Raw genomic sequence first — 27,625 nt, forward strand, 5'->3', positions numbered from 1 at the left:
TCGGAGGTGGTTCGCGCTTCCCAGAGGGTAGGTCTGCAGCGCGGCATCACTCGGAGCTGCTGATTCACGGTCTCCGGAGGCAGCCCGCGGACGGCGCTTTAGCAAGGAGCCCGGGGCTTCTCACACGAGGCCAAGGGTCAGGAGCCCAGCCCTAGCCGTCCTGGTCAGCCTCTGGGCACAGAGATGTCCAGCATTCCGGAACGTGCCGTGTGGCTGCCTGGTGTCTGTGTCCAGGAATCCAGAGACCTGATTAGTTCACGGAGATGTCACGGTGCTCTGTGGACAGCCCCAGGAGACAGGCTGAATTTGTACGCACTAGGAGCACTTCGCGGAAAAATAAAACGGGTGACGTGAAAACAGGACCACGGGGCCTCTGTTTACAGAGAAAGGTGCCCTGGAGCTGAGCCCAGCCTCTGCCCTTAGACGGTTGTCCAGGGGACAAGTGATAAGAGGCACCAGAACTTCAAGGAACCCTGGGAGAAAAAAGTTATAAATTCTATAAATTGAGGAAATTCTGTTCTTTCATTTGGTTGTTTCTGCCACTTGGTGTAAGATTTTCACTGTGGGTTTTCATAGCCCCCCACTCCACACCCCCAGTGTGCCCTGGACCCCCTCGTTCCTCGGAAATGAGATGTGAGGATCAGGGCCCCGCGTCAGGCCTGTCACATGGACCTGGATTTGGATTTGAATTCTGGCTCTGCCCCACCCCCGTCGCCGGATGCGGGCCTTAGGCAGGTAACTCTGCCTGTCTTGGCCTCGGGTTCGTCATCTGTAAAATGGGGTCAGCACTTGGAGCCGTGAAGCCCGCGTGCTCCCGGAGCGCCGTGCAGAGTGACGTTCTGGCGCGGGGATCCATGGCCACGCTTCCAGGCTGATCCTCCGCGCCGGGCCCGTCCTTGTTGCCTCACCCAGGGCTGCGGCCAGGGCTGCGGCCAGGGCGCGCCGAAGGAGGCCCCAGCACCACGCCGCCCCCTCTGCGTTGAGGACTCTTGGTTTGCTTGTTGCCTTGTACCCTTCTCCCCGGGCTGGATCGCTTCTCCTCTCTCAGAAGGTGCTCGCAGGACGTCAGCGTCCGTGACTGTGACACTGCACCCAGGTGCGCAGCCCCAGCTCTTGTACTTAGGGTACTTGCACGTGGCACCCGTGCCGTGTTCCTCGGCCGGCCCCGGCCCCCCGGGGGAAACCCCCCTGCCCTGCCCCGCCACCCCCGCCTGCTCGGAGCTCCAGAGCGGACTGTCTTCGTGCCCAGACTTTGCTTTGTTCTGTTTTCTCTTTTTGTAAGTTGTGGTAAAATACAAGATTCACCTTGTTAACCATTTCTCGCGCCAGTTCAGTGGCACCGAGTACAGTCATGGCCGTGTGGCCCCCCCAGCCTTGTCACCTTCCCAGCCCCAAGATCTGCCCCTCCCCCGCAGTCGCCGCTCCAGGCCCTGGAAACCACCACTGCACTTCCCGTCGCTGTGAATTTGACCCCGCAGGGTCCTGCATACAGGTGCCGTGTCTGCCCTTTGCAGAAACCCAGTGCATCCCGAGGCAGCCACGCTTCTCCCGGGTCTTGGCCCGAGCCCGCACCTGAGAGCAGGTCCTCCCCCGATGGTCCTGCGGACCCGCCCTGGCTGCCTCTCCCGGCTCCTGTCTGCCTGCCCCAGTACAGCCTCACCTGGCCGGCTCTCGCCCTGGTCTGTAGCCTCCTATTTTATTTTTAAATATTTTATTTATTTATTTGACAGGTCACAAGCAGGCAGAGAGGCAGGCGGGGTGGGGGGAAGCAGGCTTCCTGCCAAGCAGAGAGCCTGATGCGGGGCTCGATCCCAGGACCCTGGGATCATGACCTGAGCTGAAGGCAGAGGCCCAACCCACTGAGTCACCCAGGCGCCCCTCCTGTTTGTTTTTAATGGACATCTAATTTACATGCCATAAAATTCACCCTTTTAGAGCTTACCACTCAGTAGCTCTTTAGGATATTCACAGAGCTGTGCAACTGTCCCCACGATCTAATTCCAGAACATTTTCCCTGCCTCAAAAAAGCAACCACGTACCTGTCAGCAGTGGCTCCTCGTTCCCCCCTCCCCCAGCTCCTGGCAGGCACTGATCTGCTTTCTGTCTCTGGATTCGCTTCTTCTGGACATTTCGTGTAAATGGAATCACGCGGTATGTGGTTCTCAGCAACGGGCTCATTCTGTGTGATGTGATGTCCGCAAGCTTCATTCCCATCGTGGCGGGTGTCTGTACTCCCTTCCGGAGGCTGAGTGGTGTCCCGTTATGTGGGGACACTGTTTCTGCGTTCGTCCGTCGATGGACGCCTGGGTTGGCCACCCTGTGTGGTGGTTCCAGGCCAGAGCTCCCTGGGCGCAGGCCCACGTGCTGCTCTGTCCCCATAAGCCTGGTGCCCACACCGGCCCTGGCACAGACTCGGGAGAGGCTCTGTGGGCATTTGGTAAGCTGAACTGAGCATCGAGTCACATGGGGGACGGGGCTTTCCCACCCTGTGGATGAGCGACCCTTGGCTGCCCCCAGTTGCAATCTGCAGGGTCAGCCTGAGGCTCTCGTCGCCGGGAGGGCGGGGACAGCAGCTGCCCCCTTCTTCCCTCGTACTTCCTGCCCGGCGGGGCCCCAGAGAGGCCGCCTGGCAGGGACCTGGGGCCCCCGTCTGCCCGACTGGCCTGAGGGCAGGATGGGCAGAGCGGCTGGCCGAGGATGCTGGTGGCGGGAGCCTGCCTGGGGATGAAAGCTGACCAAGGACGGTAGCGTCCCCTTGTGCCCTGTCTGGTGGTCCGGAAGGACTCCGCGTCTTCCCCGGGGACAGCAGGGCGGAAGAGCTGTGTGGCTGGGAGCAGGTGACGCAGCCCTCAGAGCTGCTTCCCCGTCTTCACAGCGGGGATGTATGACAACCGACACGGGTGGGCCACGGTGGGCCCCGTGTGACCGGCAGGACGTGGCCTCACGGTTCTCCTCAGGCCAGTGCCGGTCACCCCTTTGGGGGTGTCAGGGGCATTAGTGACAAGGCAGTGGCTTCTGCCATGTCCAGGGGGTCCATCTGTGATGTGGGCACGGACCTGAGCTGACATCTTCCTGGGGTTCTGCTGGGTGGGGACCACCAAAGGCAGCGCATGAGAACCCCCCGAGGCATTTTTTTTTTGCCCCCGCGCCTCTGCCTCCCCATGGCCCCCTCCATTTCAGGGCATTTTAAACTTCCTGTTCCAGGTCAGAGCTGTGCCTGGGGCAAACTTTCACGTCAGAGGGAGACGGTGAACTTGATCCTGAGCCCGGCTCGCTTTGCCTGTTACTTCTCTCTGCTTTAGAATTTAGGGGAGTGAGTCTAGAGGGAGGGTCGAGTTGACTTTGGAGTCATCCGCGGCCCAGAATCTGGGTTCAGGAGTGACTTGTCAGGTGGGCTTGGGGGCTCTCCATTCAGGCTCTCCATTCAGGGCCACTGCTATTGGCCTGTTGTGGGGGCCACACTGTGGCCTTGAGGGGACGGTGTGTGGGTCCCTCCAGCATGGATCTGGACCCCCAGGGGTATTGGGTAGCAGACTCCCAGCTAGCCGCAGGGCCTCCGGGTCTGGCGAGTCCGGTTGACATGGGAAGCCGGGGCCGCCCCGAGCGGCCGTCCCTCACCTGCCAGCTCGTCCCTGATACTTTGCCTTCACTTCCAGTCCATTTTCGCTACGTGGTGTTCCATCCCTTCCTGGATGAGATTCTGATCGGCAAGATCAAAGGCTGCAGCCCGGAGGGAGTGCACGGTAACGGCGGCCCCAACTCCTCAGACGAAGCTGGGAGCTCGTTGGGGCCAGTGGCCAGACCAGCAGGCCTGCCTTCAGCTTCTGTGCTGGGCCGCAGGTCAGGGGAGGGGTCGGACGCAGAAGCTTCCACACTGTCAGGGAAGCCGGGGAGGGAGGGAGAGCCCCCTCGTGCTCAGTGCTCAGGGATGGCTTCGGCCAGCCCTGGGCTTCGCCGTGAGGCTGTAACTCAGGACCTCGGGGCGAGCACTCAGGGGTCCCCGGCACCTTCTGGCCCCTGTTTTGTGTGGTGTCCGCCGCTGCAGGTTTTGGGGGCTGAGAGGCATAGGTAGAGGCACGGGGCTCCGAGCGGGGTGGGGGGCTCAGATTTCCATGGCGACAACCGCCCTGGTCCCATGCTGTCACTTCTTCACATGTTCCAGTCTCTCTAGGGTTCTTCGATGACATCCTCATCCCCCCTGAGTCGCTGCAGCAGCCAGCCAAGTTGTATCCTCCCAAGGTTGAAGTGGGTCACAGGGGAGCTCAGGTCTTTCCAAAGGACAGTCCCCGCTCCTTGGGGTGACCCTGGGGCCTGTGATCTGACACTGCTGACCTGTGTGTCCACCCTCACCCCTGGGTCTGCATGTGTGTGGTGTTGACCTGCCCCTGCTCCCGTGGCAGCTCCCGTGGCGTCCCACACCGGTGCCCATCCGAGCGCAGGCTCTGTAGGGGGTGTGCTGTTTGCTGGGCTTAGGTTGTCGTCTCAGGGATCATCTCGGAGATCCCCGCTCTGGGGAGGTTTGCCCGACTCACTCCCTCTCCCCCTCCCTGCTGTGTGGACAACATGGTTGAAGGCCTTGACTGCCCTGCGGTCCTGGGCTGAGTTGTTCCCCTCTGCTGGCTTCCCCCATTGCCCTGCCCCAGCCCTGGCCCAGCAGCATTGGGATTGTGTGTTTCTGGGGCGTCCTCGCTGAGGTTGCTCCCTGGACGGGACCCCATCTGGTCAGGACTGTGTCCCCTGCGGCCCAGTAGGGGCCCTGGCGCCCAGGGGTTGGGGCGCGACCCTGCGCGTGACGGCCACTAGAGGGCGCGGTGGCGCTGCGGCGTGGGCTGAGGGAGGACCCGGGCCCTGCCGGGAGGCCCAGGTGCTGCGCTCAGGCCTGGCCTGCGTGGGACGCCGGGGCCTGTCAGGGAACCCGGTCCTGGCCTCGCGCTGGCTGTGGGCCCTCAGGCGGGTGACCCTCCGTCTGCCGTGCTGTCCTCCCTAACACCGGGAAGCTCCTTGTGCTGCGTGTTCAGGGCGCAGCGGAAGGGTTGCGGGGTGGGACGTGTGGGGGCACAGCCCTGCTCCGGCTGCTCCCCAGGCCCCCCGGTTTCTTAGGCCCCCCAGGCGGGTCCCGCGGGAAGCACCTTCTGGGTGCACTGCTTCCTGCCCCCCTCACTGCAGCCCCACGAGGGCAGGCCTTGCCACAGTCTCTGCGGACAGGGGACCCAGGGCACAGCCGCTCCAAGTGTGGCAGCCGCCCCGAGAGGACGCATGGGCCGAGTCAGACCCAGCAGGGAGCGCACTCCGGGCCGCAAGAGGCCTCGAGAGGTGGGGCTCGCTCTGCTGCTGAGCCTCCTTCCTGCTCTGGGGCCGAGGATTGTGCCCACCTGGCTGTGGGTCTGGGTGGGGGAGCCTGTGCCCCCCAGACTTCCCGCTCCCCCCTCCGCAGCCCGGATCTTGCCCAGCCTGGCTGCTCGCGTGTGGCCTGGGCCCGCCTCTCCTGGACACCCCAGCCAAGGTGATCTCCCTGATCGGGTTTCCCCGGGGGCAGGAATCCCCCACCCGTGGGCCCCCTCCCGCCTGGTTGGTGCCTTGACCCCGCGCCCCGCCAGCGACGAGGCCGAGCAGGTGTGGGTGTGGGAGTACGAGACCGAGGAGGGAGCGCACGACTTGTACATGGACACCGGCGAGGAGATCCGCTTCCGGGTGGTGGACGAGAGCTTTGTGGACACGTCCCCCACGGGGCCCAGCTCGGCCGAGGCCACGTCGTCCAGCGAGGAGCTGCCAAAGAAGGAGGCTCCGTACACGCTCGTGGTGAGACGCTGACACCGCGGCCAAGACTGAGGGCAGCGGTGGGGGGGGGGGGGGGGGCGTGCTGGAGAAGCCAGGCCGGGAGCGGCTGCTGGGGGTGTTGACTTGCTCTTGGCCTGGGGCCTTTCCCCTAGGTCAGGGCGCAGGTCCCTGGGATGTTCTTAGTCACCTCGCCCTAGGGATCCTGTGTCCGAGGCCAGGCACGGCCCCACACTGGGAGCCACAGGCTCTTGATAGCCAGAGGACGGAGCCCACACCAGTGACAAGGCTGCTGGGAGTGCGTCAGGCACGATGGTGGGGCTGCGGGGGGGAGGGGTGACCCTCTTTCGGGCTCCCCTACCGAGCAGGCGCATGCACAGGATAGCAGGGGAGCCGCGACTAGATCTGACTGGGGTTCCCTGGGTCTAGATCTGACTGGGGTTCCCTGGGTCGTCTACCTTCATGAAGCGACAGCGATGCAGGATGAAGTGGGACAGATTCCTGGGTCCTGCTAGTAGGGGTTTCTTGGATGTGTGCTGTGGGTGGTTTGCTTTGTCAAAATCTGGGTGGCCAAGGGCACCCCCTCCCCCACATGTCTGGAGGCTGGGGCACACGGTCACTGGGCCTTCCTGGCCGGACTGAGAGCATGTCCAGGCCCGGCAGCCGGTGCCCCTGTCTGGGCAGGGCCTGGGGGCGAGGAAGGGAACCAGATCTAGCTGAGGCCTTGAGGTCAGAGGCCATGCCCTTAGAGAACCAGCGCTTTCCTTAGAGGCCTCAGGAGAGGTTGGGGCGGGAGAGGGGAGGTGGGCTGTGTTCCCAGGTGCCAGCCAGGCATACTGGGGTGGCCCCTGATGTCCCCCCATCCTCTTGGCTGGTGTGTGCCGGCTCCACTGGTCCCTTCATCTCCCGAGGTAGCTTGAGCCCTGAAGGCAGATGGAATGTGCCCATTTTCTCTCCCACAGGGATCGATCAGTGAGCCGGGCCTGGGCCTTCTCTCCTGGTGGACGAGCAGCTAGCGGTGAGGACAGCAGCTGCTCCCACAGATGCCGAGCAGCGGAGTGTGCGCCCCGCCAGCCTGGCCCCGTCCCTGCTGGAGCTGCCCCCAAACTCCCACCGTCTCTCTGGACCTCTGCCTCTTGGCAACAGCACAGACTTAATAAACAGACGGCATCGTCAGGGAAGAGCCACCCTTGTCTCCGTGATTGAAGATCACCGAGCTGCCAAAGCTGGGCCACATGTCCTGCCTCTCCCGGTTCCCTTCTGTAGGGGACACCCCTCTTGCCCCCACACCACCCTGGCAGGGCTTGGGGGTTGACAGAGTGTGGGCCTCAGGCTGGGCTCTGGGCTAAGCCTGGTGGCTCTAAAGTGACTGAGCGAGAGGCTGGCCTGGGGTAGCTACTAGTTATTGTCAGGTCTTGACCTTTTAGGGACAACCGCCTTTTCCCCCACCAGCGGGCGAAGCTGGGGGCCTGCACTCAGCCAAACCAGCCCCGTCAGGAAAGTGGAGGCCATGGGCTTAGGTGGCCTGAGGTCCGGGCTGGTGACCAGCTGTGTTATCCCTCCCCGCAGTAGGACAGCGGTCACTTGTGACCTCCGCCACACCAGGAACCGTGTGGGGGCCTGCTGGCGACGCCAAACCCCGGGCGAGCGCAAACCCCGCCTTGCTGACTGAGCAGCAGGGCTTTGCCAGCCCCGCCCACCTCTTCTCGCTTCCGCAGAACCCGCAGCCCGGCTTTATGGCGCTCACTGGACGCGGTGTCTCTGTCAGGCAAATCTCGCACTGAGGAGGGCCCTCCTCGGAGCCCGCCTCCTGCTCTGGCCTTTTCTGCTCGCACAGGCACCAGGGCGTGGAGGTGTAGGTCCTGCCCGTGCACGGGGTGGGTGTGGGGAGCAGCCGCAGAACGACGCCCGCCGCCGCCTGGTGCCACAGGGCAGGGGACGGTGCCCACCCCTGCCCAGCCGTGGCCTTGAGTGAGGTGGCCTGTAGGAAGGGGTCTCGGTCCCCCTCAGGGTGTCTGGAGGGGTAACTCCGTGCCCAGGGGCAGGGGAAATGCCATGTCGGGCCCAGCCTCCTGGCACACAAGGGGGGGCTGTGCGGATGCTGGGGTGCGGGGGGGGGGGGAGGCCGACAAGACACAGGAAAGCTACCGTCTCATGTGTCCTTCACGGCAGTGGCGGGTCTGCTGTGGCGTGGCTAGCGGGGGGGCCTCTGCCAACCGGCTACAAAGACCCCTGAGCCGCGGAGTCGGCAACAGTACAGACACCACCACTCACACACAGGGACAGTCACTGAGTTTGGATTCTTATTTTCCTTGCAAGAGCAAAAGTTTCTTTAAAATCCTTGAGCCACCAGTGAAATGAGGCAGGAGAACACTTTAGATGGGAGTCTCGTCATAAAAATAAATACAGTTGAATGGAGCTGCTCAAGGTCTGAATCAGACTACAAATGGGAAGGCAGGGGGGCTGGAACATTCTTTTAAGACCCACCCCCAACCATGGGTCACTCGGCGGGCTGAGGGCGGGGAGGCCAGGAGGCCTGACCACACCGTCTCGGGGCAGGAAGCCATGGCTGGATTGGGGCAGATCCGGCTCTGACGAGGCGCGGGCCGCACGGGCACCCGGGAGCCGGTCGGAGGAGCGGGCGGGCGGGTGCAGGGCCGGGCCCTAATGCTGCTGCAGCTCCTTCATCCTGTTCAGGGCGCTGCCGGCGCGGAACCACTCGATCTGGGTCTCGTTGAAGGTGTGGTTCAGGAGGATGGTCTCCTGGGTCCCGTTGGGGTGCTTGATGATGCATTTCAAGGGCTGCAGGCAGTGGGGGGAGGTGGAGGCTCTTAGGAACATGGCCCTGAGCTCTGCTGCAGGGTCTACAAGGTGGGGTACACTCGAGGTGAAACTTGGGGGCCAGAGGCCAGGCCCAGGCTTGGGTGGCCACAGTGAGACGTGGATGGCGTAACTCCCAGGGCCAAGAGGGTCCTGCTCTGTGCAGGCTCTTGGCCTGAGCTAACGAGGGGGGCCTAAGCTGGCTCCACCCTGTCTCGGGGAAGGTACTTTCTTCCCTCCAAGGGGGGGGTCCCTGGAGAATTTAAGGGCCCTTCCAGCTGAAACAAAGGCTCATGGGAGGAGGAGCAATTGGGGCCAGAAACCGGTGGAGGAGAAGCAAGCTGGGGGTCCCCGACCCGCCCTCCTTCCCTGGCCCCCTGACCTTGCCAGGAGCGAAGTCTTTCAGGCCCTGGATGGTCAGCTTGTCCACGGGGTGAATCTTGTTGTAGTCGGCTGGGTCGGCGAAGGTGAGGGGCAGCAAGCCCTGCTTCTTCAAGTTGGTTTCTAGAAGGCAAAGGGCACACGGAGTCCATAGAGCGCCAGTCCCTGCTTCTCTGCTCGGGGAGCCTCACCAGCCTAAGAGCTTCCTTTTCTTTTCTTTTTTTTTTTTTTAAAGATTTTATTTATTTGACAGACAGAGATCACAAGAAGGCAGAGAGGCAGTCAGAGAGAAAGGAGGAAGGAAGCAGGCTCCCCGCTGAGCAGAGAGCCCGATGCGGGGCTCGATCCCAGGACCCTGAGATCATGACCTGAGCCGAAGGCAGAGGCTTCAACCCACTGAGCCACCCAGGCGCCCCGAGCTTCCTTTTCTAACCCCAGCGAGGGCGCTGGGACAGAGAGGACCGGGTCCTGCCGTCTGGAGACTACGGCGCGGAACTGGAAGGACCGGGGCGGCCACAGCCCCGGAGACGGGGTCCCTTCCACCGGAGCCGAGCCCAGCGCGCCGGCTGGGGTCTCCGCTGGGGTCTCCGCTGGGGTCTCCGCTGGCCTCCCCGCAGACGCTCGCGTCAACTGCTGCTGGGTCTGCAAGTCCGGAAGCAAGTTTCCACTTCGGGAAGTTGTGGGCCGGGGACTCAACGGAACTCGGAAGGGACGGAGACTGTGGTGGAAAACGGGAGCCGCGGACACGGCGTGGAAACCAAGCGTGTGTGTGGCTCCAGGCCTGCCCCCGCCGCCGGCAGGGCGGGGGACCACGGGCTGCCGGTGAGGGCAGGCGGATGTGGCTGGACCCGGGCTCCACCTTACCGTGGATCCTGGCAAAGCTCTTGGTGATGATGGCCCGGCCCCCGAGGTGGCGAGGTTCCAGCGCCGCGTGCTCCCGGCTCGAGCCCTCCCCGTAGTTCTCGTCTCCGATCACCACCCACCGGATGCCATGTTTCTGTCGGGCAAGTGAGGCCAGTGTGAGGGGCGCTGGCCCCCGCCTGCTGCCCCTGGGCTTCCCGAGGTTCACAGGTCAAGGGGCTAGAGAGGCCCCTCCTTGCCTGGGCAATCAGGTGAATCGGGCCCCAAAGAGGCCTTGAGGGGATGGAAGGGATCAGATGTGGGCCCTGACTCTGCACGGGGCCTGGGGACGTGCTCAGGACAGAGGCAGGAGTGGGGGGAAGGCCACAGGGTGAGAGCAGAGCCCAGGAGTATATGACAGAGGGGACACGGGATGGGCACCAGGGCACCCTTCAACCGCGCAGCTACTGGTGTGGGCTCCTGGGGGGACAGCACCCCTGCCACCCCTGCCTCGGACCCACCTTGTAGTAGCGGGCGGTGTCGGGGACAGGTCCAAACTCCTGGGTGACAGCATTGCGCACCGAGTTGGCCTTGCCATTTTCGATGTTGATGGCGCCGATGAGCAGGTTATTGGAGATGTTGTCCAGGTGCCCACGGAACTTGAGCCAGGGGCCAGCGGCCGAGATGTGGTCAGTGGTACACTTCCCTTTGACCTTGGATTTGTGAGAAGAGAGGACGGAGATCAGGGGAAGGCGCAAGAGAGGCGGAGGGAGGGAGACGCCCTCTAGAGGCTGCAGCGCGCCCAGCAATTGTGACCCGGGAGGCGTGCTGAGGGCAGCAGGTCTGGCTTTAGACACACGGTGTGCCGCCCTGGCTTTCCCACACTTTGCCCACGAGGGCTCAGGCAAGACCGTCCCCAACCCCTCGAAGGCCCTGGGCTGCTCAGTGAGTGGTCTGGGACAGGACACTCTCAGGGGCAGGGGCTGGACAGGCAGGTCTGCTCGCTCAGTCTTCAGACCCAGCCCCCTGGCAAGTGCTGCCCCGGCAGGAAGACCAGCTACAGGACCTCAGGCTGGACCCACAGGAGTCTGAGGAGGTGTCCTGGCTGGTGACCACTTCTATCTATCATGTGGGCTTAACACGGGCTGCCGCTGCTTGAAGGCCCTCCATCAACAGCAGGACATCATGGCTGACGTGGGTCCCAGGCCTCTGGGCACACCACAAAGGCTTGCGTCTGCCGGGCTCCCTAACACAGGCCAGGCCGACTGACACCCAACCGCGGGAGCAGAGGACTCCATGGCTTCCGGAGCCCAGGTGGTCAAGCCAGAGGTGTGGAGACCTGGTGCCCTTCTGGTCCTCCCCGCACGGCACCCACTGCCTGTGGCCGCTGCTGGTGGCCCTCCCGAGTGGCCGCAGAGCACCCCAGACACGGCCAGCCAGCTCCAGCTCAGCCCGGCAGGGGGTAGAAGAGAAAGGAACACTGCGAGGCCCCGCCCCAGGCCTGACCTTCCCCACGGGGGCCCAGGGGAAAACTTGTGGTTTCTCCACCCTTCCGGCGGAGGGCAGGGCCAGGGTGAGCCAGGGCTGTTCTCCCCGCCCCAGCCCCGCGACACTGATGCTGACCTTGATGAGGATCTGCAGGTCCTCCAGATCTTTGCCGTCCCACTTGTCAAAAGGCTCCAGGAGCTGTAGGCGTTGGCTGGTGGGGCTCACGTCTACTCGCTGCCCGCTGCTGTCCTTGGGAGGGTGCTGGTAGGTGTCCTGCCCAGGGTCAAACTCCTGCAGAAGATTGGGACGTGCTGGGGGCTGAGTCCTCAGTCCCCACGTAGAGGTGCTCGTAGAAGACGGCCTCCCGTGTCCCCTGCCTTCCCCTCCGATGCATGGAGCTGCCTCATTCTCACTTCCAGGATGGTCCTGCGTGCCCAGGAGGGGCAGCGCCCGGACGCTGGCATGCCCGGAAGGAGGGTCTTAGCCCCGGAGTGAGCGGCCCACAGCGGCAGAGAGCACAGGGCAGCGGCGCCTGCTCACCGCCCGGGGAAGCTCGTCCGCATCTGGGGCCTCCAGCTTGAACTTCTTGCCGTCCTTGCCCGTCAGGAAGTCAGTCTCTGGGTTGAACTTGAGGGTGCCCGCGATGGCCAGCGCTGTGACAATCTGGAATGGAGGTGGCCCACTGCTGATTAGTAGCCAACACCACTCCTGTCACCGCGCCCCCCTCCTGAGCAGGAGCCCAGACGGAAACAGAGTATGGAGCAGGTACACCGGAGTCCTCCCCATGTAAGTCCTCCCCAGAGGCCAAAGCTGCAAGATGTCTCTGGGGGCTTGGGCCACGGGCCTAGGCCTCTATACCCTCCCGGGGGCAGTCTTCCCCCCACACCGAGATAAGCTGCTGCAACAAAATCTTCCTAAATGGGCAGCTGAAGACAGAAGAAGGAAGGCGCCGCCTCCTCAGTCATTTTTAGCAAACATAAGTACTGGAACACTCATTTCAAGTCAAGAAACTGCCCGGCTGGCTCAGCAGCAGAGCGTGTCACTCCGTCTCAGGGGTGGGAGTTCGAGCCCTGCATCGCGTGTAGACATTACTCAAAACCATCTACATAAAAGATAAAAAGGCCAGAAAGCCTGGCCATGCACTGACAATGGCTGAGGCTGAAAGCCCGCCGAGCCCCCCGAGCACTTGGCGCAGTGCTCTTCACAGAGGCCGCCTGCCCGGTGGAGACAGTCAAGCACTTTCCATCCTCGTCCTGTGACCCTAACAGGATCCTCGGCACAGAGCAGTGTGACACAGCCAAGCTCACATGACTGGGTAGAGGCAGAGCTGCCCTTTCTCCCGGACAGGGACTCCAAGCACCGGCTCGTGACTGTAACTGTGACGCTTGAGGCCTGAGGCTCTTGGTTTCCACCCAGACAGCCCCTTGCTCTGCAATGCCAACCCTCCGGCCGCAGCCCCGCAGGGTCAGACGCCCGGCCCCAGGCTCCATATCCCCCACCCACCAGCCAGGGGCGGCAGGGCCCCAGAGGCCGTCCCGGGTCGCGGCCCCGATGGGCAGGCTCACCTCCGGGGACGTGACAAAGGCGTGGGTCTCGGGGTTCGCGTCGTTGCGGCCGGTGAAGTTCCTGTTGTAGGAGGTGACGATGGTGTTCTTCTCCCCCTTCTTGATGTCCTTCCTGCCAGGCCAGAGGAGACGGTTAAATTAAGCGTGTCTGCCGTTGTCACCAAGCCCATCGCGCCTGGTTTATAACAGAGAACAGGGCAACGGAGAGACCCTGAAACAGCCACCTCCTCCCTGGGACTCACACAGACACAGGAGGGAGCCCAGGATCACACATAAGGCAGGTAGAGCCCAGACCAAGGCCCAAGTTTCCTGGCTGGGGGCCGCTGCCTCCGCTCAAATGGCTCCGTCAGAGCCCCTGGCCTGCGTCTGGCTTCAGCCAGGTGGCTGCTCCTTCTCTTTATTTCCAGCCCAACTTTCCAGTCCTTCCTAGAAGAGTCTTCTAATGTGCAGTAGCTCCCGAAGCTAGAGGCCTGGGTCTGAGTCTGTTCTCTCCGCCCAGTAACACTCCCCCCTCAATACCTGGGGCTCCGGGCGCAGGTGCCCTATCAGGGGTGAGCCTCTCACCTGTCCCACTGGCCGATGCAGGGGCCACAGGCATTGGCCAGGACGATGCCGCCCACTTCCCTGAGGATTTGTGCCTGCAGAGAGAGGAGGACCGGCACAGTCAGAGGCAGCCTGACGGCTGATGGGCAAGGGTGGGTCAGGAGTCTGAGTGATGAAGAGCTGTTCTGGAGCCCCAGGGCAGCTGCGGGGTGGGGGTGGTGGAGAAAGACCTGTACCTGTCCCAGTCGGTCCCAGCTGACAAGCCAGGTTGCGCGGTGGGGAGGAGGAGCCAGGGGCGGGGTGTGTGGGCACTCACATAGCCGTCCCGCTCGATGGTGGCACGGATCTGTTCAGAGCCTGGTGTGATGGTGAATTGGGACTTGCACTTGAGTCCATGGGCCAGCGCCTGCTTGGCCACGGCTGCCGAGCGCCCCATGTCCTCATAGCTGGAGTTGGTGCAGCTGCCGATCAGACCTGGTGCATTGTGGGTGGTGGGGCCAGGGGTCAGGACCAGAGGTCTCCACCTGACCTCAACTATCCAGACCTTGTCAAGAGTTCGCCAACCATGCCAGGCCTGGGGCTGTTCTTAACGGAGATGAGTTGGAAGCAGTCCAGCTCTAACAACACAGGACAGGCTGCTCCACGGCCCAGCCGTTAAGGGGAAGACGATGCGGCCAGTGATGTGAGTCAGAGGACTCACTCCAGAATACCATATGTGACCACAGCTGATCAGGGCTTTTAGGAGATAGTTAAAAGTTTCTTCTTTTAGGGGCGCCTGCATGGCTCAGTTAAGTGACTGCCTTCAGCTCAGATGATGACCCCCGAGTCCTGGGATTGAGTCCCGTATCGGGCTCCCCACTTAGTGGCTTCTCCCTTTGAGTCTCTCTCCTCTTAAATAAATAAATAAAATCTTAAAAAAAAGTTTCTTGGGGCGCCTGGGTGGCTCAGTGGGTTAAGCCTCTGCCTTCGGCTAGAGTCATGATCTCAGGTTCCTGGGATCGAGCCCCGCATCGGGGAAGGTTGGAGAGAAAGCAGGCTCCCTCCTCTCTCTCTGCCTGCTTCTCTGGCTACTTGTGATCTCACCCTCTGTTAAATAAATAAAATCTTAAAAAAAAAAAAAAGTTTCTTATACTTTTGAGTATTCTCTCCTTTTTTAATTGCTTTATAATCAGAGAGAAACAGAATTTTTTTCAAAGTCTATGATTATTCTTCAAAAAGTCAAAGACTGGATGATATATTATTGAGAGACCTCAAGACAGTCTGACTCATCAGTTTAGCAATTTTGCTTCTAATGAAACCACCACTGTTTTTTTTCACATTTGCTTCAACTGCTGAGTGTGAACACACCCCATGGCATTGTTTTGCGACAGACTGTGGAAGCGCTTTGCCCGCGTTAACTGGCCCCCCCCACCCCGCCCACACTGACAAGTAAACACAGTATCAGCCTTGTTTTCCAGAAAAGGAACGGGGACACAGGAGGGTAACGTAACTTGCTCGGGCCCAGCTCTGTGGTACCTGGCTTTGTGATCCACGCTGTAGACACACTGTCCAGTGACAAGAGCAGGGGCTAGTCACAATGACACGCCAGCGCGTCTGTACATGTAGTGTGTGAACGGAAATCAGGCAATGGGGTTGGGCCGATGAAATGTTCGTAAAACAAAAGCAGACACACATCGATATGTACACATATGTGGAAAGAACCCCTCTAGGAGCTCCTCGAGCTGGTTTCTGGCTGGGGGGTTAAGACGAGGAGTTTTTAAAATTCATTTGTTTGCGAATATCCACTACAATGAGCACATACTTCTTTTTGGTATTACATAAAAAGTAATTTTTAAAAAAAAGCCTTAAAGGAGAAACAGACTCTTTCAGAAAGCGCCTGGGACCTTTAGGAAGTAGCCCCTGGTGCAGGCAGGCGTCTGCAGGCCCTGGTCCTGGCCTTCCAAAGCCAGCAGGGTAGGAGCGACTCACCCACTCGGATGTCCAGGGGCCACCCTTCCTTCTCCGCCACGGCGCCAACTTCTGCCACAGGGTGAGCCAAGTCAGGGGTGAAGGGTCCATTGATGTGAGGCTTCAGCTGAAGAAACAGAAAGGGGAGAGAACAACTCATGGAGGATGGAAATCTTAAGACTGTTCTCCAGAGGCTGCATGGCTCCCTCTCCCCCAGGGCTTCATGGAGGACCCAGGAGGCTGACTTCTAGCTCAAACCCAGGAACACCCGAGCGGTGGGCTCTGTACATGTGTCAGCTCCGGGATCCCTCCAACCCTGCCAGGTGTATATTATCTCCATGCAGATGAAAGAGGTGGCATGCCTTGCCCAAGGTCGCTCAAGGTCACAGAGTAGGAGATGGCAAGAGCATGGAACGAATGAAGGACTTCAGCATCATGAGTCCATCTCCTATGCTGTGCTCTGTAATCAATCTCAGCACAAAAACAGACCTAAAGCCAGGTGCTTTGTCTATGATAATACTTACCAATAAATGCAAAAAACTTGGCAAAGTGCACGCGGCTCTCAGTACAATATGCCCAATTATTACTACATGAATTAATGAATTTAAGTCCCATGGCCAACTGAGACTTTACACATGATAAAGTGAGGCCAAAAGAGGTTGAGGAACTCGCTCAAGGTCACAGGCTTAAGTTGGCAGGGTCAGGAATTCTGACTGGAACTCATAAAGACCGGCCTAAACCCTCAACCAGTCTACTTGGCCACTTCCTTTCCTGCGGCCTTCTAGATGCTCACTCTGGTCTGCGGGTCTCAGTGTGCCAAACACTGCCCAAGCCTGGGAGTCATGGGCTGTGACCTCTGAACTGAGACAACAAAGCAACCTCCAAGGCCGAATCTTGGATTCTGCTGACGCTGAGGTGGAGGCAGACCGAGCCAGCCTCTGGATCACCAGCCCCAGCACCTCTCCCACCCGACCGGGGCCTGAACTCGCCACCCACAGAAATTCCTTGGAGCCAAGTGCCTTCCTCACCTCGCTGAGGTTAATTTCAATCAGTTGGTCGTAATGGCAGCCAGGGTCAGGTACCAAGTGATCCTTGTACTCATCAGCTAGTTTGGCAATGTCTGAAACCAATAAGGGAGGGAGATTAAAGCATGCGGGACAGAACATGGTCATGAGACCATCCAACCGTCCATCCATCCATCCACGCACACACCCCCCCCCCCCTCAAGCCAGTTCCCTGGCACCTGCTAAACAGGGCCATGGCACTGACTGAGCAAACAAAGAAATGATGAAAACAGCACCGGACACAGTCCCTGCCCTCAAGGAGCACGCAATCTAATGGAGGAGCGATCAGTGAGCTGGAAGTTACGTTACAATACAAGAGACACACAGGAACAGGGAACACAGATGTTAACAACCGAGGTTCCGAGTCCAGGAATGCTTCCTGGAAATGAGCAGCACTGAATTTTGAAGGAGAAGGTACTTGACAGGAAAGAGAGGGACAGCACTGCCAGGCAGCACTCCCATGTGTTCGGCGCCTGGAAGCAACTGGACAAGCTCTCGCCACGATCGCTGGCCTTTCGATCCGCCAGCCACCCTTGATCCTCTCCCTTCATGGCTCCAACGACCCCTCCCACGGGCCCGATTTCTTCCTCTGAGCTTCAAAGAAGCCAGGCTAGAAGTTCAAGGAGATTGTGGGGGAGACTGGCAAAGTGATTCTGGTTCCAAATGTTTTTCCTCCTACTTACTAATCAGAGAACCAGAACCATGTCATTTCCAGAGCTTCCTGTAGGGGGCACCAGGGACCAGACCAAAAAGACCCTGGGCCTGGCCAACCTTTCAGGTGGAACTCAATTCCAATCCCAAGGCAAAGGTATCACAAACTTAGATGACAGGCCTTTCGAGAAGCTGCTGAAGCTGCAGACACCCTACTCCGCAACAGTAACACACACACGTAATTTTCCACACCACTCTGAAGCCAGTCTGGAGACACGAGATTAAAGACTCCGGCCCCGAAGGGAGTAGTTTAGCTCAAGGGTCTCCCTGTACCACGACTGTCCCGCCACACCCCGGCCCAGCCGGCTCACCCTCCCGGCCTGTCTTGCTCAGGTACTTCTTCATCCTGTGGTTGTACGGGAACACTGATGTGGTGGCCCCGATTTCTGCGCCCATGTTGCAAATTGTCGCCATGCCTGGAGAGAAGCAGAGCCCGTGAGGGGGACGGAGCAGCTGGACACAGGTCCTACACACCTGCTGGGTGGGCACACATATCTTCACCCTGGGGAGCTGGTGTCACTTGTTCCCTTGTTCACACAGCCATCTAGTGGCAGCCGGCAGACTCGTCCCTCGCTGCCCAGGGTTAATACAAGGGCCAGCGAAGAGAACACAAGATTCAGCCCCTCCCAGTCGGGTTCCACTTCTGGCCCTGGCGGTCCTGCTCGGCAGACGGGACGGTCACTGTGTACCAAAGGCTGACCTGGTCAGACGGCCCAGCTGTTACTGTGGCCATTTTGCAGGTGAGCAAGCTGGCTCAGAGAGGTCCAAGGTCAGGTGTTGGCAGTGGCATTCAGGTCTAGCCCACCTGCCTGGTGTCCAGGCCTGCCCTCCTTTCAGCCACACTGCGGTGCTGTGTGGAAATGTTCCTGGGTCTCAGGTTTTCCAGCAACTAGACTGGAAGGACAGCCACTGTCTGGACCACAGAGCCTCACACAGAACCGGGGAGGCTTACAGATGTCTTGACTGTATCAGGATACTAGTCTCCTGGGGTTGCTGGGGCGTGGGGATAGGATTGCTATCCGCTTCCAAAGTGCGCTGTCCAATGTAGTAAGGGCTCCCTATAAGACTGAGCCCCCATCTCTGGAGGGGCGCAAGTCCCGTGGGGCTGCCGTGGAGCTGAGAAGTCTGGACTGGACCACCTGGAAGGCTTTTTCCAAGTCTTCCTACATCCCGGAGCACCCAGGCACTGAAGCCAGGTCACCTGCAGTGATGGGTAGAAGCTGGCTCCTACTTACTAAGTCTTGGAGTCTAGTAGGTGGTAAGTCTAATTCCAGGGAAATGAGTGAGGGTCCCGGGAAGATGTGGGAAGGGGGCTGCTTCATGAATGAAGCCGTGGCTCTGACTGCCCATTCCCAACACCACCTCTGGGATTCCCTTTCTGGATCACCCAAGGAAGCCCAGGGCCATGGCAGCTGAAGTTTACTGAGTGACCTTGACTAGATAATACCCTCCCCACCTCTAGGTGTCCATCCAAGTCCCCCAGACTAGATGGATTCTCAGGGGAAGGCCATTCCCTGCTTCCATGGCTCAACTCTAGGCCCCATCAGGCCCAACACGGGCTGACAACCGCATCCCATGGCCGCCTCCCTCACCGGTGCAGGAGATGGAGTCCACACCAGGCCCGTGGTACTCCACAATCGCGCCTGTGCCACCTTTCACGGTGAGGATACCCGCCACCTTTAAGATCACGTCTTTGGGGGAGGTCCAACCGGAGAGCGAGCCCGTCAGCTTCACACCAATCACCTGAACAGGCAGAGCGAGACAGCAGTTACAGGCGCCATGTGTTATGCTCCAGCCGGGAAGCCGAAGGGTCAGCCTGCTGGGTTCGCACTCCTGCTTATTTACGCTGCCTCTCCCAAAGAGATCTAAGTCTGAACTATTCCCTCACCTCACCTGGTCTCAGCGGCCCTACGCCTCCCCACCCACCACCGCTCTGCAGCCACCCCCAGAAGAGCCTTTCCCTACTCCTTACCTTGGGGCACTTCAGCTCCCAGGGGATCCCGGCCATGACGTCCACTGCATCAGCACCCCCGACTCCAATGCAGATGCCCCCCAGGCCACCGCCATTGGGGGTGTGGGAATCAGTGCCAATCAGAAGAACCCCAGGGTACGCGTAGTTTTCCAGAATGATCTGAAAAAGACCCGAAGATCTTCAGCCTAAAAGCCTCATCAGAAAATGGAGGTAGGGGACGCCTGGGTGGCTCAGTTGGTTAAGCAGCTGCCTTCGGCTCAGGTCATGATCCCAGCGTCCTGGGATCGAGTCCCACATCGGGCTCCTTGCTCCGCAGGGAGCCTGCTTCTCCCTCTAACTCTTCCTTCCACTCTGTCTGCCTGTGCTCGCTCTCACTCACTCTCTCTGACAAATAAATAAATAAAATCTTTAAAAAAAAAAAAAAAAAAAAATGGAGGTAGGGACCAAAGGGGTCAGCAAAGCTGTTCCCTGGGCCATTCCCAGGCATCCCTCCAGGACAGGGCCTCTCAAGGGTGGCCAGAAGAGGGACAGGGAGCCGGGCTCCTGACCAGCTCCCACAGTCCTGGACTGTCTGACTGGGGCTTGCAAGGGCTTCCTCGTGCCCAGTATCCATGTCTGTGACACGGTACCAAGAACGCCTGCACCGCCTTGACCGTGGACTCACGGTACGAACCAGACAAGCGGGGGTACAGGAGTGTGTTCTGTGACAGGTGTGGCTGTCCACAGGAGCGCCTGACACCACTCCCCACCTTGTGTGGCACGTGCCCACCGGGCTTCTCAGGAGAGACGATTCCCTCAGGACCTGGCTCCAGTGTCCGCAAGGGGCTCCCGCGACCGGGGCCTCCTCCCAGCTTGGGAAGGTGCTGGCAGTGAGCATTTCCCCAGACACCGGGTTCCAGAGGTGCAGCTATCCCAGAGCCCTGCCCCCAATCTAGGCGTCAGAGCCCACAGGATGTTGCTGGGAAAGCCCCGGCCCAGGGGCCCTCAGCCTGAGCCCCCGTCCCACCACCTGCCGGTAGGTGTGGGACTCGGGCAAGTCACTTCACCTTCCAGACCTGTTTGCGCATCGACAGAAACAGCCAGCAGTGCTCACAGTGCTAACTCCATGAGATCGTGTGTATTACTGGGAGAGGCAGTATTTCTGTTTATTGTTTTGCAGCACACGCTCGGATGCTGGGAAGGGGCAAGGGGGTCAGAGACGTGCAAGGCTCCATGATTGGTTGCGCCTGCCTCATGGTGGACAGGCTCCATGGAACATTACAGAAACCCCAGGACCCCTGCGCTGGGCTACACGTCTCCCAGCAGACTCAGCAAGGAGAGGGGGTCTTGCCTCTCAGGACTGCCAGCCATTAGAAGGGCTGGCTCCTTCCCCGGGAGGGTGGCAACGGGCCGGGAGAGAGGGCCGGGAGAGAGGGCCAACAGAGGAAATCCTGGACAAACAGCTGCTGGACAGGACACTGCTCAACTGGTTCCTTTCTCCGGCCTCCTGGCCCCAGCCATAAGCCAAAGTTTAAAACTCATTAAGATAAGGCTCCTGGGGCGCCTGGGTGGCTCAGTGGGTTAAGCCACTGCCTTTGGCTCAGGTCATGATCTCAGGGTCCTGGGATCGAGTCCCGCATCGGGCTCTCTGCTCAGCGGGGAGCCTGCTTCCTCCTCTCTCTCTCTGCCTGCCTCTCTGCCTATTTGTGATCTCTCTCTGTCAAATAAATAAATAAAATCTTTAAAAAAAAAAAAAAAGATAAGGCTCCTGAAGGTTCTGCAGGTCTGATCCATGTAGAGCAGACACACAGAATTCGGTGTGGTCTACACAGTAGAGACCACCCATGAGTCCCTGTCCAAAAGGAAGGGGTTAGTGCAGACCCTAGGACTGTACAAAGTGTCACCATGAAGCTGGCTGTGACTGTGACCTTCACAGGCAGCTGGACATGCATGGAGGAGAGAAGTGTCCGTCAGCCAGCCATCCACACAGGTGTACCGAGGACCTAGTTGTACCCACCTGGGCCCAGGCCCAGAGCTACAGAGGACTCGGTGAAGTGCAGTCTCTGACCCCCGAGCACAAGGTCTAGGGCACAAGCACCTGCACGTACGGGGGTCATAATGTGAGGGGATCCACAGAGGGTCACACAAGGGGGCTCTAATGCCGGGACCGAGGGCAATGGGCCTTCAGAGGTAACCAAAAGGCAGAGATGGGGAGGAAGGATGTGCTGGGCCTGGGCACAGGACATTCAAGGTGGAGGCAAGGGGTTAAGGTCTGGTTTGGACGTGGTGGGTGAGAGCTGCTGATGGCCTGACATCGAGGTGGGGGTGGGGGAGAGAAAAACCGGAGCTGCACAGAGATCACAGGCTTCAAGGGAATCTTCTTTTTATTTTATTTTATTTTTTTTTTTAAATTTTTTTTTTTTTTTTTTTTTTTATTTGACAGAGAGAAATCACAAGTAGACTGAGAGGCAGGCAGAGAGAGAGAGAGGGAAGCAGGCTCTCCGCGGAGCAGAGAGCCCGATGCGGGACTCGATCCCAGGACGCTGAGATCATGACCTGAGCCGAAGGCAGCGGCTTAACCCACTGAGCCACCCAGGCGCCCCGGGAATCTTCTTTTTAAAGGAAAAAATTAGGGGCACCTGGGTGGCTCAATCGGTTAAGTGTCTGACTTCGTCTCAGGTCATGATCCTGGGGTCCTCGAATGGAGGCTCCTTGCTCAGCGGGGAGTCTGCATCTCCCTCCCCTCCACCCCTCCCCCTGCACGTGTACATGAAAACTCTCTCCTGCTCTCTCTCAAATGAATAAAAAAAAAATTAAAAAAAAAAACAAAAAAAATCAGGGTGCCAGGGCGGCACAGTCCGTAAGCAACTGACTCTTGGTTTCAGCTCAGGTATGATCTCTGGGTCCTGAGATCAAGCCCCAGGTCGGGCTCCACACTCAGTGTGGCATCTGCCTGAGATTCTCTTCTCCCTCTGCCCCTCCCCCAACCCTGTCTAAATAAATAAAATATTTTAATAAAAAATTTTTTAAAATAATAAAATAGCAATTTAAAATAAAGGAAAAATATATCACGCTGTACACTTAGCTGGCGGCCAGTGTGTTTCTAACAGGGTAGAAAGGGAGACCCTTGGACTAGGGTGTCCCTCACGATGAAAGTCCAAAGCTGGATCTCCCTGACTCCCCAGCGCTGCCGCCCAGAGAGGCCTTCTACGCCCGGCACACAGCTGTGACCTGCCGTTCCCAGGCAGTCCCTTCCTGGCAAGGGCAATGGCTCGAAAGGGCAGAGCAGTGATCCGTGGGCTCCGGTTTTGGAGCGGGGCAGTGCTGGAGCAGGGTCAGATTACAGCCTGACTCAGCTCATCTTGACGGAGGCCTGGGACAGAGGTGGGGAGAAGGGTCACCTTGGAAAGGTGCGAAGAGGCAGGCCTCACACATCCAGGATGGACGGCAAACGGACATGCAAACCAGTGCACACCCCAGACACCAGTCACCTTGGGTGAAAGGGAAGCCCCGATCTCCCCAGAAACACAGGCACACACCTGCACTCACAGAGACAAAATCGCCCATCAAAGATCATCCATCCAGGAAACCCTGGAAAAACCCCTGGCTAACATAGCCATGTGACCTCGGGTACTTCCATCCTGCAGAATCAGGGGCCAGAAGGGCCAGAAAGACCCTAAGGAGCGCTCTGCGCACCGAGGGGGGAGGAACGCCTGGTGTGACCGGAGGCGCGCCTGCGGCACATGGGGCAGAGCTCTGGCTCTGGGGCCAGACCCCCGGAGGCACCTCACAGAGCTGTGGTGAACAATGATGGAAGTTATTATCTGTCAAGTGCTAAGTCTAGTGCCAGCACACAGAACACCCATCAAATCTCAGGTGTCCACACAACAAGGAGTAACACTTGTGGGAAAAAACAAGACAAAAAACCAATACAACCCCCCTCCCCCATCCTGAGCCTCTAGCCTTGTGCTCCTGTAGGCCAGGAGGTGCTCTCTGAGTCCCTAAGGGCCCTTCCCCCAGAAAGGCAGGCCAAGCCCAGCTTTACCTGGTGAATGATCCCAGAGCCAGGCCTCCAGAAGCCCACACCATACTTGGCACCCGCCGTTGCCAGGAAATTATACACTTCCTGGTTTATGTCCTATTGAGACAAGTCAATAAGCAGAACATTAGTAACACAGTGTGTGTCCCGGTGACCCCTGCTGACCCCACCCTCCCCACCCACCGCCACCCGACTCGGAAATGCTGGTGCTATGAAGACAGGCCCTCTCCTGCAGGCCTCTACAAGTAATTCCAAAAGGGCCTGGAGGTTGGCCCCGTCTCAGCTGGCTGGCCTAGGGAGAAAGGCAAGGGAGCAGAGACAGTTCTGTGACACCTGGCCAGGGAGTGGGTCTGGCACTCTACCCCGATCTCAGTTTCCTCATTTGTGGAAGGAACTTCGCTACATCATCTCCAACGGTCCCTCTGGCAGTCAAGTCCTCCGTCAAGGCCAGCAGTGAGGGGCACACCACCACAGGACCATCTAACTGGGATATGGTGTCGGGGGAAGGGGGCTGTCTAAGGGAAGCCTGGGATTAAGTGTGGGGTCCAGTCCCACTGTAGCTCACGCGAGGGGCTGTTACTCCACCTAAGCCTCGGATGCCTCACTTAAGGCAACGTCGGCAACCCTGGCGGACATTTACTGAAGGCCCACTGCACTATACATGCTTACAGTCCCCCCCACCGAAGAGGGAAGGCACTGTCTTCGAGGCCATTTTACAGATGCAAAAAACAGAGGCTCAAAGATGATCTAACTTGCTGGAGATCCCAGAATTAAACCCTAGGGTTTGAAACCAGGTCTGTGCAGCCACATAACCCAAGAGTTACATTCCAACATAAGATAGAGCTACCTCCCTTATAAGGAAGAGGACATCTAGGAACACCAGCGCCTGGCACGTTCTAGGTGCTCAGAATTCGGTAATACATTTGATGGTCCCCAAATGAAAGACTCTGATAGACCATGTGCTAAAATGCAGATTTCAACACGACAGGACAGGCTGTGCCCACTCTGCCTGGAACTGGTAGGTAGCTTCCTCAGTGGGCAGGGAAGGCTTCCCAGCACAGCTGATGTGAGCTCAGGGTTTATCTGGAAGACTAAAGGAAGAGTCTTCCTGGACAGGGGAAACTCCAGTCACAAAAGGGAAGGGACCGGGGCAGACTGCACCGAGTCCCAAAGGAAGAACCAGGCAATGACATGGGCTGGCCTCTGGGCATGGGAGACCCACGCTCCAAGGCAGAGGGACTCACTGTCAGCTCCCGGGCCCTCAACAGAGACCCTCAAGGCCACAGAGTCTCCTTCATTTAAACTCCAGACCAACCATGCATCCCTCTGAGTTCCATCAGTAGCCCCACACAAACAAACAGCATAAAAAAACTTGGGCCCCTGGAGCCATTTCTCTTGATTAATAATTACTAAGACAGCTTTTTCATTCAAATCAGTCACTTATATAACACTGGCACCACGGGCAGGAGGCAGTGGTTGTGGGAGTGCGTGTTCTCATGTCTGGGCAAGTGGTGGCGGTGGTGGAGGGGGACAGAATGGTGGAGCAGAGTCTCGGCCTGAACTCAGCCTAGAGCCTTCTCTCTGGCTGTGTGATCCTGGATAGGTCACTCTGCCACTCTGATCCCCAACCACAGGGACTCCACAAATATATGCAAATCTGACCATAACCCTCTTCTGCTTAAGCCCTTCGGGGACTCCCAGGACGGTGCCCAGGGCCCTCAGGGCCGCTTGCCCCCACCCAGCTCACACCACCCTCTCCTCCTCGGACCCCCTTTCAACTCCACAAATGCGTCAAGTTGCTTCCTGCCTCAGGGTTTATACATACGCTGTTCTGCCTGGAATGTTCTTCCTCCAGTGAATATCAGCTTATCTGTGTGAGTTTTAGCTGACATGTCACATTCTCAAGAGATTGTCCCTTTCCCCTCAGAGTCTAAATTACACTTCTTTCTTATACTCTCTCAGAATCCTGTCTCCCCTTCATAAGCTACATCCGAATCGGCAATGACCCGCTTGTGTGATGGTCTGGCGTCTGTCTCCCTACCAGCCTCTGAGATGCAAGAAGGCAGGGCCCCTGTCTTGTCCACACCGCATCCCCAGCATCTAGCACAGCGCCCAGCACATCACTAGTGGTCAGTAAACACTGAAATCCCATGAACCTGTGAATGGCATTTCCAGAAGGTAGATTCGGAATCCATAAAGTAAAGGGAGGGCCTGACCTTGAAGGTGGTGGCCTGCAGTGATCAGTCACTCCCAGGGCTGCAGAGGACCTTGTTCCTGGCCACAGCCAGCTGCCAGCACTGCAGGGGCCCCTATAACATTGCCCCCCAACACCCCCAGCTGCTGCTAACTGGGAAACCTCTGGCCAGCAGGCTGGGCTTTTTCCATAGAAAAAGAGCAGAAAAAGAGCTCTTGGCAGCCAGGACCCAGACTGACAGGCCAGGGTAGGAAGGCAGGGCTCGAGTGGGAAAACAAGAATGTTTCCCATGGGTCTGAGAGGCTCTGTGAGCTGTGCTGACCCTGGGAGCCGGAGCACTTTCAACGGCGGCCCTGCCAGCATTCAGCTCCTGCCAGCGGCCCCCCAAGAGGGGGGTCCACTTCCAGTGCAGGGGGCGGAAAGGGTGGCGCCCAGAGCTGGCAGAGATCTGCCGTGGTCAAGAGCAGCCACACACAAAGGTACCACAGGCAGGGGCTGGGGGAAGGAGCGGCAATCTCATTCCGTACGGAAGGCTGGGAAGTCAAGGAAATAAACGGTTCCACGTGGCACACAACTGTTTCTACCTCGTGACGCAAACTCCCAGAGGAGAGCCCCCAAAGAGGCCCATCAGTGAGAGACAGCGCTCAAGACGGGGGGGGGGGGGGGGGCCCTGCACAGGGCCTCGGCCCCCTCGGATTTACAAACAGCAACACCACCTGCCCGTCACCCGGCTGGGGTCCTCAAGAATCAGCCGACACGTGAGCGGATGGCTGAGGCTGGTAGGAGGGAAGCTTAAGTCACCCTTTCCAGAGCAGCAGCAAGATGCTGCTGCTGAACCTGGTGGCTGCATGATTTTCCCAACAGAACAGAAAAATGACCACAAAAAGATGCCTTTAGGGGCGCCTGGGTGGCTCAGAGGGTTAAGGCCTCTGCCTTCGGCTCAGGTCATGATCTCAGGGTCCTGAGATCGAGCCCCGCATCAGGCTCTCTGCTCAGCAGGGAGCCTGCTTCCCTTCCTCTCTCTCTGCCTGCCTCTCTGCCTACTTGTGATCTCTGTCTGTCAAATAAATAAATAAAATCTTTAAAAAAAAAGATGCCTTTAATGCGGGAAGATTAAGAGGGATTGGGGGGTTTTGAGCTTTTTTTTTTTTTTTTAAGGCTTTCTCTGTATTTTCTAATATCCTCACAGTTAGGAAACAGCAAAAATGTTTCAAACAAAGAGCCTAGCTTGAGGGCTCTGCCCTCCGTCCCAGGCCACACGCACTGGCCCTCGGTGCCCCTTCCGCTCACCTTGGCCCGGCGCAGGTCCTTCTCGCCGCCGAGCTGGGCCTCGATCAGATGGTCGCAGTGGATGGTGGACGGCACAGCCACCTTGGGCAGGCCGCTGCTGATGAACTGCAGCATGGCCATCTGCGCCGTGGCGTCCTGCATGGCCACGCGGTCGGGCCGCAGCCGCAGGTATGTCTTGCCCCGCTCGATCTCCTGTTTGGCTGGCTCATCCAGGTGTCCGTACACGATCTTCTCTGAGAGGGTCAGAGGCCGGTTCAATCTGGGGGGAGAGGGAGGGGCGCTGGCTGCACAAGCCCCGGCCCACCCACAGCCAGGCCCTCTCTGCCCCGCGGCGACCCTGATGGTGGGCACGGCCAGGGCGCCTGCGCTCCATGCCGGCGGGCACGAATCCGTCTTGCTCACTGCGGTCCTTCTGGCACACGGCACACACCGGGTGCTCCAAAAATCACTTGATGAGTAGGTGACAATATCCCAAGAAGTGGGCAGGCTTGTTTTTTTCTAAGGATACCTGCTTTTACAGCATACTGATCACTAATTTTTTTAAAGATTTTATTTATCTGACAGAGGGAGACACACAGCAAGAAAGGGAAACAAGCAGCGGGAGTGAGAGGGAGAAGCAGGCCTCCCGCCCAGTAGGGAGCCTAACGCGGGGCTCGATCCCAGGATGCTGGGATTGTAACCTGAGCCCAAGGCAGCCGCTCAACCGACTGAGCCACCCATGCGCCCCCCCCCCGCCACAATTTGTTAGTCTTGACGCGCATACACGCCTGTGAACACTCCACTGCAATGAAGCTAAGAACACATCCATGACCCCCGAAAGTTTTCCTGTGGCCCTTTGTCATCCCCTGTCCCCATACTCCGAGCAACCAGTGACCTGTCTTCTGTTACCACGGATTCATTTGCTCACAGCACATCCTTTTAGCTCAGCATGGCTCTAAGTGCCTTAATGTACACAAGCCTCTGGCTCCTCAAGACATGGACAGGGAGCCTGTTCCACCCCGAGGGGAAGGAACCTGC

At 58.9% G+C, this 27,625-nt stretch overlaps 2 protein-coding genes across 3 annotated transcripts in view; one reads left to right on the forward strand and one right to left on the reverse strand.

Moving 5' to 3' along the window:
- Positions 1-6,962, forward strand: part of POLR3H (RNA polymerase III subunit H) — a 12,453-nt gene extending 5,491 nt beyond the window's left edge. Inside the window, exons 4-7 of one of the 2 annotated variants that reach the window (XM_059401913.1) lie at positions 3,657-3,743; positions 4,163-4,226; positions 5,598-5,799; positions 6,738-6,962. In XM_059401913.1, coding sequence (XP_059257896.1) covers positions 3,657-3,743; positions 4,163-4,226; positions 5,598-5,799; positions 6,738-6,791 — 407 coding nt within the window. In that variant the 3' untranslated portion in view covers positions 6,792-6,962. The remainder of the gene's footprint in view (positions 1-3,656; positions 3,744-4,162; positions 4,227-5,597; positions 5,800-6,737) is intronic. The other variant, XM_059401914.1, reaches the window with a different exon arrangement.
- A 1,094-nt stretch (positions 6,963-8,056) lies between these two features.
- ACO2 (aconitase 2) overlaps positions 8,057-27,625 on the reverse strand; it is a 51,159-nt gene continuing 31,590 nt past the window's right edge. The window contains exons 3-18 of the mRNA XM_059401911.1: positions 26,609-26,867; positions 23,131-23,223; positions 19,107-19,265; positions 18,727-18,877; positions 17,446-17,550; positions 16,388-16,479; positions 15,381-15,486; positions 13,729-13,886; positions 13,434-13,507; positions 12,870-12,981; positions 11,845-11,967; positions 11,440-11,595; positions 10,338-10,529; positions 9,841-9,973; positions 8,978-9,099; positions 8,057-8,577 (exon numbers count right to left, since the gene is read on the reverse strand). Coding sequence (XP_059257894.1) covers positions 8,440-8,577; positions 8,978-9,099; positions 9,841-9,973; positions 10,338-10,529; positions 11,440-11,595; positions 11,845-11,967; positions 12,870-12,981; positions 13,434-13,507; positions 13,729-13,886; positions 15,381-15,486; positions 16,388-16,479; positions 17,446-17,550; positions 18,727-18,877; positions 19,107-19,265; positions 23,131-23,223; positions 26,609-26,867 — 2,173 coding nt within the window. The 3' untranslated portion in view covers positions 8,057-8,439. The remainder of the gene's footprint in view (positions 8,578-8,977; positions 9,100-9,840; positions 9,974-10,337; positions 10,530-11,439; positions 11,596-11,844; positions 11,968-12,869; positions 12,982-13,433; positions 13,508-13,728; positions 13,887-15,380; positions 15,487-16,387; positions 16,480-17,445; positions 17,551-18,726; positions 18,878-19,106; positions 19,266-23,130; positions 23,224-26,608; positions 26,868-27,625) is intronic.

This window comes from Mustela nigripes, chromosome 6 (assembly GCF_022355385.1).
Source record: "Mustela nigripes isolate SB6536 chromosome 6, MUSNIG.SB6536, whole genome shotgun sequence".
Classification (NCBI taxonomy): Eukaryota; Metazoa; Chordata; class Mammalia; order Carnivora; family Mustelidae; genus Mustela; species Mustela nigripes.